Below are 13,071 nucleotides of genomic sequence, written 5' to 3'. Positions count from 1 at the left end.
CTAGTCCCCAAAATAGCTGACGAGTCCCCTTTTCATTTGTCTGGCTAAACTTTTTCTTCTTAACAATAGGGGATGATAAAGGCATCATCATGGTTAAATAAGATCAAAGGAGTGGCTTTTTACTGTATGAGGTTTTACAGGACCTAAATAGAAATCTGTGGTTGCTTTCATCTTTCTATAATGTTGCTTAGTAACCTAGGACCATCTGTTTTCTCTTCCTTTGTTGTCCATGATGTAGGAGTCCTTAATGCTGATTCAGCCTTATTGACAAAAAATAAAGAAGTATGAAGAAAGCTCCAAACATTACATAATTTCTTTACCTAATAGTACAGCAGAGCTATTGGATAAAAAAGGTTGTTAAAATAATTAATTACCCAATAATGGAAAATTGCTTTAAAATACTTTACAAGTATTCAGGTTGGTATGTTGTGTAGCAAGGCCTTTTTAACAAGCAAGGGTGCTCTCAAAACAATGTTTTCTTTTATAGGGCTTGTTTCTAGTTTTCCTGAGCAATCAGGCAACTCTCTGCTTAATAGTAGTTGTCCTGGTTAATAAATATTGCTCCACAAAGATGAGAAAAAAAATCCTGGGGAAGAGGATGTTCCAGGGAAAAATAGTCTATAGAAATAGGACCTCCTGTGGCTCCAATAAAACATCCACACCACTTGCAATTTCCAAAAGACTATTAAGTAAATTGGCCATCCTTCCATGCACTTTGGGTTTTACAAAAGAGAGGAAGGAGCAATGAGTAGAGAGGGTGATCCTCTTCATTCACAAAAATGTGGATGAAATTGTGAAAGTCGGGGTTTTGCACAGATTCGGCAGTATCCTTCAGAACTGAAGCTTTCATATAAGTTATTTCTAGCCCTTCTGGGTATGAAGATAAATAAAAAGTTACTCATCTAAAGGTTATCTTGTTGAGCACATAGCAAAAGAGAATGAATAACAGCAAGAAAAACTGGAGTCTTCTCTGTTCCTATGAAAGAGAGTGAACTGATAGAGATTCACAGAAATGTAAATGGCATCACATGGCTAAGTGGAATTAGAATTTCGCACTAGCACAAATGTAGGATTTTGGGGTGTCTGGGAAAGTGGTGGATTGGAGACCTGACTCTCTGCTGTGCCCTTCTGGTCTCCCAGACACAACCTGATTCCCAGTCCCTTCTTTCTAAGTCCCAGTGGATATCACTGCATTTCCCCTGACCTGTGAGAAAGAGCAAAAACAAAAAAAGCCACTGCATTTCCCAGTTCACTGCTGTGTCAGTCAACATTCATAAAGGAAGTGTTGCATGTAGCAGACAGCTGACTCAGACCAATGCAGCAGCAAGAAAGGCAGACTAATGCCTGTAGGGGCAGTACAACAGTAAGAACTAAGGCCAAAGCCTTTAGGAAGGACTCTGATTGACTTAATGGCCTTTGGATCAGGTGAGAATAGCACAAAACCCATTTTTTTCCTGGTGTATGAAGTTTCCCCAAGGATGAATTTGGTCCATTACTTTTAAATATCCTCCTCTTTTCTACAGGCCAGTATGTCTGCAGAGAAAAAGGTGGCAGAAGTGAAAAAAGCAACAGGAGATTAACAGGTTTTTCAAAGTTGTATACCCTCTCCATAATATCCTTACAGGAATTTTTGTAGTATCTGAACTTCTCTGTATTTTTATCTTCGTGTTTATTGGTATATGACAAATATCTTAAACAAAACAAAACAAGAAATGAATGGGGATGGACGGAGATGGATGTCAACATACAAATATTTACAAATATTTTTCTTCATACTCAGGATGTTTAGTACTTTTAAATCCAGCATGATTCAGTATATCTCTGTACCAACAGAAAAAGCACATTATTCAGAGTTCTAACATGTTATTTTCCATATTCTTGGACAATAATCTGAGTACAATTAACTTATTTTAACATGAATTATTTCAGATGACCATTCTTTCTAATGAAAACAGTGATTATATCCCATTAATGTGAACTGGAGTGTCACATGATATTGCACAATTCTAAGCCACAATGGACCAGCGGAGGAAATAAAGTATCCTATTCCAGTAAAGGCTAGAAAATAAACACATCAGAGAGAAGACTCGCCACAGATTCCCTATCTGAAGGGCAGCTGTGGTTTGGATTGAGCATGGAGCTGAGAATCTGGAAATCAGGGTTTTATTTTCAACTCTGCCACTGATTCTGCATGACCTTAGCATATCAGTTAACTTCACCGTGCCTCAATTTTTCTGCCAGAAAAAAGGGGGATAATAGTATGTACTGAACTTTGTAGAGCTCTTTGAGTTCTGTGATAAAAAATGCTACACAGCAGACCCTCACTAATCCACACTTGGTTTAGCCACACACTTCATCTTAATCTTCAAAAAGAATTAATTATCTCTCCATCTCACAACAAAGACTTAATAGCAGATGTTGAAGTCTGGTCTCAGATGTTTTCATTATTTGTAAAAGATACACAACACATTTACTACTATACTATAGAGTATTAATATGAATAATTAAAACTGAACTAGGATTGACCAAATAAATGAAACAAGTACACATTGTGATTTGTTATCCTTGCTTTATCATTGTGTTTGTTCATTTGGGCCTCAAAACTTCAAAGCACTCAGCAGCTCCTGAGATGTCAGTGCACAATTTTTTCAAAAGTGATTTAGGACCCTATGCCCCACAGCCTTTCCATGGGACTTTGGCACTTTTGAAAAATTTACCCACTCTCACTAATTCCCAAATATCAGTAATTCACAATGGGTGTTCCAATTAGTGAGAATCTAGTGTTAGTACCGATTCTTTTTATTAAACTTTCAGATTATTTTCATATGGTTAAGTAAAATATTTTTTAGGCATGAAAGGCATGATGGTCAAAAGAATATTAATTTATGCAGAAGTCCCTGTGAGGGTGGGGACAGAAGAATAAGAAGGAAAGTGAGGGTAGCCCAATCCTGGGCCCTGCAGTGGACACTTCAGTCCCTCTGGGTCCTGTTCTCGCTCCCTCCACCCCAGGTGTGCATGACTTTATATGGGGGTGGAGCCACCACAATATTTCCTGGTGAGAGAACTAGGCCTCACTGCCTACCCCCTTCTGTTCCACCACCCTATTGCACAGCAGAAGCATGCAGTATTGCATATATAAATACAAATTAAATAGTGATAAGCAGGACAGGGAGCAGACTAGAACCTGATCCTGCATTAATGAGAACACAGTTGCCTAGCTGCCAACTTATGCCTGTCTACTAGCTGCAGTAAGGACTAAGAGCTAGATTATACTCTAATGATGAGCTCTGTGTAAGGGCTAGTATGAAAGAGCCCAGGGAAGGGGTTTTGCCTCAGAGAGGATCAATTCCTTCTTTGCTCTTCCTTTCTTCCCATACATTTATAATCTGCTACTGACCCTGACCAGTAGAAGATTATTTCCTCCTACACAATGGCTCAGCGGCCGTGGCCAGTACTTTGGGGACTAGGGCAGAACTAAAATATCCCCCATTCCTTGCCCTTCTGAGTTCACTCCCTGCCCACTTGTGTGAGGGGATTGTGCCCATCGCTCTGTCCCTGATTTCCCCTCCATACCTGAAGTGGAGATGAAGGGAAGGTGTAGCATCTTATATTCTGCTTAGTGCACATAGAGCTATGTGGACACCAATGGGTATGGCTACACAATGTTTGGGTGACAGACTCAGGCTAGTGAGACTTACACTAACGCTCTAAAAATATCTGTATAGACAGCACTTTGAAGTTGCAGCTCTGGCTGGAGCTCAGGCTCTGAAGCCCACCATCCTCCCTAGACACTTGATCCCCGATGTCCCTGCTATACATCGCCTCTGCTTCCAGCCCTAAGTGAGGAAGGTGCACCTAAGCATCCTATTAGCATGATGAAAATTGCACTTAGACCGACATCTCCTCATGAATGATTATTTTTCACCTAGACCCGTCCCCTTAGAAGGAAAGAAGTGAGAGTGCAGGCAGCTTGAATTTAAAATGGAACCCAAAACTTAAAATTAAAAAGGTAGTAGAGCAGTTTTTAAACTACGGGCTGGGAGAAAACCAACAAGGTGTGGAGGAGCATGTGGTTCGGACAGGGACATTCCTTAGGGGAGGATCTACTAAGGGAGATTCCCTGTGTCCTAGTAAGGAGGAGAGGATGGAAGATGATAAAATACGGGTAGGATCTGATGAGAAACAGTCAAATGACAAAAAGTCTCATTCAATTACATCATGTAATGGGAGACAACTAAAAAGTGACAAGTTCTTAAAGTGCTTATATACCAGTCCTAGAAGTCTAAATAAGAAGATGGGTGAACCAGAGTATTTCGTATTAAATGAGGATATTGATATAACAGGCATCACAAAAACTTGGTGGAATGAGGATAATCAATGGGACACAGTAATACCAGGGTACAAAATATATAGGAAGGACAGAACAAGCTGTGCTGGTGGGGAACTGGCACTATATGTAAAAGAAAGCATAGAATCAAATAAAGTAAAAATCTTAAATGAACCAAACTGTACCACAGAATCTCTATGGATAGTAATTTCATGCTTGAATAATAAGAATATAGCAGTAGGAATATTCTACTGATCACCTGACCAGGATGGGAAGAATTAGTAGGGGAAGCAAAAGTGGATGGGAACCTGGTAGGCAGTGACCATGAGATGGTCGAGTTCAGGATCCTGACACAAGGAAGAAAGGAGAGCAGCAGAATACGGACCCTGGACTTCAGAAAAGCAGACTTTGATTCCGTCAGGGAACTGATGGGCAGAATCCCCTGGGAGAATAACATGAGGGGGAAAGGAGTCCAGGAGAGCTGGCTGTATTTTAAAGAATCCTTATTAAGGTTGCAGGAACAAACCATCCTGATGTGTAGAAAGAATAGTAAATATGGCAGGCAACCAGCTTGGCTTAACAGTGAAATCCTTGCTGATCTTAAACACAAAAAAGAAGCTTACAAGAAGTGGAAGATTGGACAAATGACCAGGGAGGAGTATAAAAATATATTGCTCAGGCATGCAGGAGTGAAATCAGGAAGGCCAAATCACACTTGGAGTTGCAGCTAGCTAGAGATGTTAAGAGTAACAAGAAGGGTTTCTTCAGGTTTGTTAGCAACAAGCAGAAAGGCAAGGAAAGTGTGGGCCCCTTACTGAATGAGGGAGGAAACCTTGTGACAGAGGATGTGGAAAAAGCCATGTACTCAATGCTTTTTTCGCTTCTGTCTTCACGAACAAGGTCAGCTCCCAGACTACTTCACTGGGCAGCACAGCATGGGGAGGAAGTGACCAGCCTTCTGTGGACAAAGAAGTGGTTCGGGACTATTTAGAAAAGCTGGATGAGCACAAGTCCATGGGGTCGGATGCGCTGCATCCGATAGTGCTAAAGGAGCTCGCGGATGTGGTTGCAGAGCCATTGGCCATTATCTTTGAAAACTCATGGCGATCGGTGGAGGTCCCGGACGACTGGAAAAAGGCTAATGTAATGCCCATCTTTAAAAAAGGGAAGAAGAATGATCTGGGGAACTACAGGCCGGTCAACCTCCCCTCAGTCTCTGGAAAAATCATGGAACGCGTCCTCAAGGAATCAATTTTGAAGCACTTTGAGGAGAGGAAAGTGATCAGGAACAGTCAGCATGGATTCACCAAGGGCAAGTCATGCCTGACTAATCTAATTGCCTTCTATGACAAGATAACTGGCTCTGTGGATGACGGGAAAGCAGTGGACATGTTATTCCTTGACTATAGCAAAGCTTTTGATACTCCCACAGTATTCTTGCCAGCAAGTTAAAGAAGTATGGGCTGGATGAATGGACTATAAGGTGGACAGAAAGCTGGCTAGATCGTAGGGCTGAACAGGTAGTGATCAATGGCTCATGTCTAGTTGGCAGCCGGTATCAAGCAGAGTGCCCCAAGGGTCGGTCCTGGGGCCAGTTTTGTTAAATATCTTCATTAATGATCTGGAAGATGGCATGGACTGCACCCTCAGAAAGTTTGCAGATGACACTAAACTGAGAGGAGTGGCAGATTGCTAGAGTGTACGGATAGGATACAGAGGGCCCTAGACAAATTAGAGGATTGGGCCAAAAGAAATCTGATGAGGTTCAACAAGGACAAGTGCAGAGTCCTGCACTTAGGACGGAAGAATCCCATGCACAGCTACAGACTAGGGACCCAATGGCTAGGTAGCAGTTCTGCAGAAAAGGACCTAGGGGTTACAGTGGACGAGAAGCTGGATATGAGTCAACAGTGTGCCCTTGTTGCCAAGAAGGCCAACGGCATTTTGGGATGTATAAGTAGGGGCATTGCCAGCAGATCGAGGGACGTGATCATTCCCCTCTATTCCACATTGGTGAGGCCTCATCTGGAGTACTGTATCCAGTTTTGGGCCCCGCACTAGAAGAAGGATGTGGAAAAATTGGAAAGCGTCCAGTGGAGGGCAACAAAAATGATTAGGGGGCTGGAACACATGACTTATGAGGAGAGGCTGAGGGACCTGGGATTGTTTAGTCTGCAGAAGAGAAGAATGAGGGGGGATTTGATAGCTGCTTTCAACTACCTGAAAGGGGGTTCCAAAGATCAGTCTAGACTGTTCTCAGTGGTAGCAGATGACAGTACAAGGAGTAATGGTCTCAAGTTGCAGTGGGAGAAGTTTAGGTTGGATATTAGGAAAAACTTTTTCATTAGGAGGGTGGTGAAGCACTGGAATGTGTTACCTAGGGAAGTGGTGGAATCTCCTTCCTTTGAGGTTTTTAAGGTCAGGCTTGACAAAGCTCTGGCTGGGATGATTTAGTTGTGGATTGGTCCTGCTTTAAGCAGGGGGTTGGACTAGATGACCTCCTGAGGTCCCTTCCAACCCTGACATTCTGATTCTATGATGGTGACAGTGGCTTGAAATGCTCAGGGAGATTAGAGAGGCTATAAAAATAAAAAACTCAATAATAATGGGGAATTTCAACTGTCCCCATATTGACTGGGTACATATCACCTCAGAACAGGATGCAGAGATAAAGTTTCTTGACACCTTAAATGACTGCTTCTTGGAGCAGCTAGTCCTGGAACCCACAACAGAAGAGGCAATTCTTCATTTAGTCCTAAGTGGAGCACAGGATCAGGTCCAAGAGGTGAATATAGCTGGACCGCTTGATAATAGTGACCATAATATAATTACATTTAATGTCCCTGTGGTGCGGAAAACACCACAGCGACCCAAACTGTAGCATTTAATTTCAGAAGGGGTGGGGATACACAAAAATGAAGAGATTAGTTTAACAGAAATTAAAAGGTACAGCACCAAAAGTAAAATCCCTGCAAGCTGCATGGAAACTTTTTAAAGACACCATAATAGAGGCTCAATTTAAATGTATACCCCAAATTAAAAAACATAGTAAGAGAACCAAAAAAGAGCCACCGTGGCTAAATAACAAAGTAAGAGAAGCAGTGAGAGGCAAAAAGGCCTTTAAAAAGTGAAAGTTAAATCCTAGTGAGGAAAATAGAAAGGAGCATAAACTCTGGCAAATGAAGTATAAAAATATAAGTAGGAAGGCCAAAAAAGAATTTGAAGAACAGCTAGCCAAAGAGTCAAAAAGTAATAGTAAAATTTTTTTTAAGTATATCAGAAGCAAGAAGTCTTCTAAACAACCAGTGTGGCCACTGGGCAATCGAGATGCTAAAGGAGCACTCAAGGACGATAAGGCCATTGAAGAGAAGTTAAATGAATTCTTTGCATCTGTCTTCACAGTTGAGGATGTGAGGGAGATTCCCAAACCTGAGCCATTCTTTTTTGCTGATAAATCTGAGGAACTGTCCCAGATTGAGGTGTCATTAGAGAAGGTTTTGGAACAAACTGATATACTAAATAGTAATAAGTCACCAGGACCAGATGGTATTTATTCAAGAATTCTGAAGGAATTCAAATGTGAAACTGCAGGACTACTAACTGTAGTCTGTAACCTATCATTTCAATCAGCTTCTGTACCGAATGAACAGGAGTACTTGTTACACCTTAGAGACTAACAAATTTAAGGTGCAAAAAGTACTCCTGTTCTTTTTGCGAATACAGACTAACACGGCTGCTACTCTGAAACCTGTACCAAATGACTGGAGGATAGCCAATTTTTAAAAAGGGCTTCAGAGGTGATCCCGGCAATTACAGGCCAATAAGCCTGACTTCACTACTAGGCAAACTGGTTGAAACTATAGTAAAGAACAAAATTGTCAGACGCATAGATGAACATAATTTGAAGAGTCAAGGGAAGAGTCAACATCGTTTTTGTAAAGGGAAATCATGCCTCACCAATCTACTAGAATTCTTTGAGGGGGTCAACAAGCATGTGGACAAGGGGCATCCAGTGGATAGAATGTATTAAGATTTTCAGAAAGTCTTTGACAAGGTACCTCACCAAAGGCTCTTAAACAAAGAAAGCAGTCATGGGATAAGAGGAAAGGTCCTCTCATGGATTGGTAACTGGTTAAAAGATAGGAAACAAAGGGTAGGAATAAATGGTCAGTTTTAGAATGGAGAGAGGTAAATAGTGGTGTCCCCACAGGTCTGTACTGGAACCAATCCCATTCAACATAATCATAAATGATCTGGAAAAAGGCGCAAACTATGAGGTGGCAAAATTTGCATGATACAAAACTACTCAAGATAGCTAAGACCCAGGCAGACTGCAAAGAGCTACAAAAGGAACTCTCATAACTGGGTGACTGGGCAACAAAATGGCAAATGAAATTCAATGTTGATAAATGCAAAGTAATGCACATTGGAAAACATAATCCCAATTATACATATAAAATGATGGGGTCTAAATTAGCTGTTATCACTCAAGAAAGAGATCTTGAAGTGACTGTGAAGTGACTCTCTGCAAACATCCACTCAATGTGCAGCAGTAGTCAAAAAAGCAAACAGAATGTTGGGAATCATTAAGAAAGGGATAAATAATAAGACAGAAAATATTGCCTCTATATAAATCCACGGTAGGCCAACCTCTTGTATACTGTGTGCAGATGTGGTCGCCCCATCTGAAAAAAGATATATTGGAATTGGAAAAGGTTCAGAAAAGGACAACAAAAATGATTAAGGGTATGGAACAGCTCCGATATGACGAGAGATTAATAAAACTGGGACTCTTGAGCTCTGAAAATAGATGACTAAGGGGGGATGTGATTGAGAGCTATAAAATCATGACTGCCATGGAGAAAGTAAATAAGGAAATGTTATTTACTCCTCATAATACAAAAACTAGGGGTCACCAAATTAATTAATAGGCAGCAGGTTTAAAACAAACAAAAGGAAGTATTTTTTCACACAACGCACAGTCAACCTGTGTAACTCCTTGCTATAGGATGTTGTGAAGGCCAAGACTGTATCAGGGTTCAGAAAAGAACTAGATAAATTCATGGAGGATAGGTCCATCAATGGCTATTAGTCAGGATGGGCAGGGACGGTGTCCCTAGCCTCTGTTTGCCAGAAGCTGGAAATGAGTGACAGGGGATGGATCACATGATGATTACCTGTTCTGTTCATCCCCTCTGGGCCATTTGGCATTGGCCATTATTGGAAGACAGGATACTGGGCTGGATGGACCTTTGGTCTGACCCAGTATGGCCGTTCTTACGTTCTTGGACAATACTAATGCAAAGCTCCCTCCTCTTGCCTGCACGTACCATACTGGTCACTTCTTCACCAGCTTATCCTGGGGTCAGCATGAAACTTACCTCCTCGCACTCACGGCTATCATTTCAGATATTCTGCAAAACAATGACTTTCACTCTGACGTATGCATTTGTTATCTACAAACTAGCTTTCTGTGACTTTCATTAAAAAACCTCAATTACTTTTTTATACTTCTATTAAATACTCCTGTCTCTCTCTCTCTCTGAATGTACAATCAAGCCCAACTTCTGGATGAGCCGTATCTTATTACCATTACTCACCCTACCACATGTGTTGAAGAAAAGAGCAACTATATATACCTCTTTCTCTTTTTCCCCCTTCAGATTGATCTGATTTGGACCCTTAAATTTAATTTTAATTATTGATAAACACAAGCTGCTGTGAATCAGCTGTACTGGAGAACCGGAAGGATTTCTTTGAGTCCCATCAGAATGACATCATTCTCTATCTGCTCCCAAATCACCACACACTTGGATGTTTCATTCAGGCTGTGCAGACTTATTCAAATTTAATTTGTGGCCAAGAAGGAAACAAATCACTGAGAAAAGATATCAGACATATCAGGACATCAGATTCCTGCTTTAGCAGGGCCCACTATCCTCTTTCTTCTGTCAGTTCTTGAAAATCATTTTCAAAAGCAGAAACAATGGGGATGCAACAATGGGGATCGATTGTAACCAAAATGTCAGTTTCAAGTTCTACTAGTTGTTCCTTATAACTTCACCACTTTCTGTTTTCTGATTTGCTTAGCTGTGTATACTGGCTCAGTCTTAGATACTAGTACCACTATCATGCTCTTCATATTAATATCATGGAAAACTTGTATTTTCTGCTGACTGTACCAATTTCTACTGAAAATAATTGCAAAATTACTAAGTTAAAAAGATCCCATTTTTGGAAACCTTATAAAATATTTCACTTTTAAAAAGCCACCATTTTAAAAAAATCCAACCCCAAATTCTGTTTTAAGAACCAATAGTGAAGGGGAAACAACAAATCTGGTCTAATTTTACAGGAATATTTTCTCCTGTTATTACTGTATGGGTAATGAAACTATGAATCTGGATTGTTTTTGAAATGCCTATTTAGATTTTGCTTACTTAAATTTAAAACTATAAATAAGCCTGGAACAAGTCTCTATACCCATTGAGGGCAGGTCCTCAGTTAGCATAAATTCCCATAGCTCTGTTGACTTCAGTTGAGCCTGACCATTTATACCAGCTGAGGCTCTGCCTCATGATGTCCAACTATTTCCATTTAAGGGCCAAATCTTATTTCAAGAAGATTAAGGGGCCACAATCAATATTCTGACCTATCTGCTATCTTTACACTGTTCATATAGTGCAAAGCGATCGGAAACCAGCACCACCAGAAAACAGATCCCCTGCTGGGGATTCCCTTGGCCTGGGGGAGTCCTGAGTAGGAGCAGCTCAGAGTGGGTGTACACTTCCCTCCTGACAACCTGTGGCATGGGGCATGGTTGACTTGAGGGAGGCTTCTCTGCTCCTTGAAGTCTTTGAACCATGATTTAAGGACTTCAATAGCTCAGACATGGGTGAGGTTTTTTATAGGAGTGGGTGGGTGAGATTCTGTGGCCTGCGCTGTGCAGGAGGTCGGACTAGATGATCAGAATGGTCCCTTCTGACCTTAGTATCTATGAATCTAAGTGAATGGGATGCTCCACATTCTGACTATCCCCCTAGAGAACTGTTGCCAGTTAGCACATAGTAAACATGCCCCAGACTGCTAAAATCTTCACTGGACATGGGCCACTGAATCTGTCAGCTGTAACCATTTGTTGGCTCTCAGCTCTCTTGGGCTTCCCTGTGTAGGGATTCAGATTTGCCCTCTCTCCAATCTCCTTCAGCCCCAATTCTTCCCCCAACCTGAGGTTCGTGGTTGGAAAGCCTGAGAGACTATTTACTGGGTCAACATTATTCACATATGGAATTCCTTTAGGGTTAAAAGGGGAATAATGCCACAGCCATATCAGGTGTGAAGAAGAAGGAAAGCATGCTGAGCAGCCAGCACTCCCCCTCTTCTCTACATATCCTCCTGATGTGGGGCCCCTCTGTTTGAGAAAGAGAGAGAGAGAGAAGATCAGGAACAAATAATCTTGCCAAATATAGAAGATACAATAACGATGCACATCTGTATCCACTGTCTGAAAAAATATTCATTTAGGTTTTAATCTCTTTTTAGTGAATCATAAAATAATTGTCAATGAAAAAGCTGCTTAAGATTCTTCTAATGAACTCTCACTATTTACAGTGAACCTGAGATACCATTTCTTCCTGTTACCTGTCCAGGACCACACAAGACTTCCTGGGGCCTTGCATTCAAAATCTGTCACAAATTCACTCAACAGGTTCATAAACCTTACTTTGATAAAACTAAGCTTTGAGTTTGAAAGACAATTCTGAACTAGGCCAGTTTCACATTATTATCCTTTTCTTTCTCATGAACATTTCTCAAAGCTTTAGGGCCAAAGTCTCAGTTAGTGTAAATAAAGTATAGCTACACTACACTGAAATCAATAAAGATACACTGATTTGCACTAGCTGAGGATCTGGTCTCTAGTCTATATCCATTATAAATCTAACTGGCTGCTTCGCTAAAGAAATTCTCTCTTTCTGGCAGCAAAACAACTTGGTCTGTTGAAATAGCTCAGAAATCACATTTCCATATGGTACCTTATATATTAAAGCACTCATATCTTACACTGGTACTGATTGAATGTCAAAGGGTCTTTTTGCAATATAAATTAGTTTTAGTTGCTATGGGCAGTTACCATGAATGCATGTCTTCTGCACCATTTATATAGCACTGGTTTCAAATCATTGCTGAAATTTACAGAGCAAAAGTTATTTTGTTAAGTTCACTTTGGTTGGGCTAACTTGTTTGTCTGGAAAGAAGCTGAGGAGGAAATGGTTTGAACTAGTTTATAATTTTTACTACTGTAAAGTATGGACTTGAAAGTGAACTATATCATTTCCATACCCCTTATTGATATCTCTCAACTCTTACCTGGACAAGACAAGATGTTGCATTCCTGGTACTCCAGAGATGGGCCCAGACACGGAAGACCCCCGTATTTGGGCTCAGGATTGTTGCAGACACGTTTGCGGTTGCGAATACCTCTGCTGCAGTCTCGACTGCACTGAGACCATGGAGTCCATGGTGACCAGGCTCCATTAATTGTATGAGCGGAGTATCGTCCAGAACGCAAGAAATCCCCTGACAGTCCTAAAGAATTAAGATTGAAAGCAGATCATGGGATTAAAGACTATCACCTTGAAAACAAACATTTTGTCTTTATATTTAATCTTAATTTTTTAATGAACATTTCTGGTACTCGTTTGGCTACACAACCGCATAATTCTATTTCACTCCCTCAGGAATCC

General features: G+C 40.9%; 1 protein-coding gene across 2 annotated transcripts in view; it reads right to left on the bottom strand.

Annotated features, from left to right (window-relative positions):
* The window catches only part of SEMA5A (semaphorin 5A), a 627,428-nt gene that overhangs the window by 40,290 nt on the left and 574,067 nt on the right, over nt 1-13,071 (bottom strand). For both annotated transcript variants that reach the window (XM_038392658.2, XM_038392657.2), the window contains exon 17: nt 12,695-12,913. In XM_038392658.2, the coding sequence (XP_038248586.1) occupies nt 12,695-12,913 (219 nt within the window). The remainder of the gene's footprint in view (nt 1-12,694; nt 12,914-13,071) is intronic.

Source organism: Dermochelys coriacea, chromosome 2, assembly GCF_009764565.3.
Source record: "Dermochelys coriacea isolate rDerCor1 chromosome 2, rDerCor1.pri.v4, whole genome shotgun sequence".
Lineage (NCBI taxonomy): Eukaryota > Metazoa > Chordata > Testudines > Dermochelyidae > Dermochelys > Dermochelys coriacea.
Note: the sequence above shows the minus strand (reverse complement) of the source record. Positions and strands in the feature narration are given on the sequence as shown.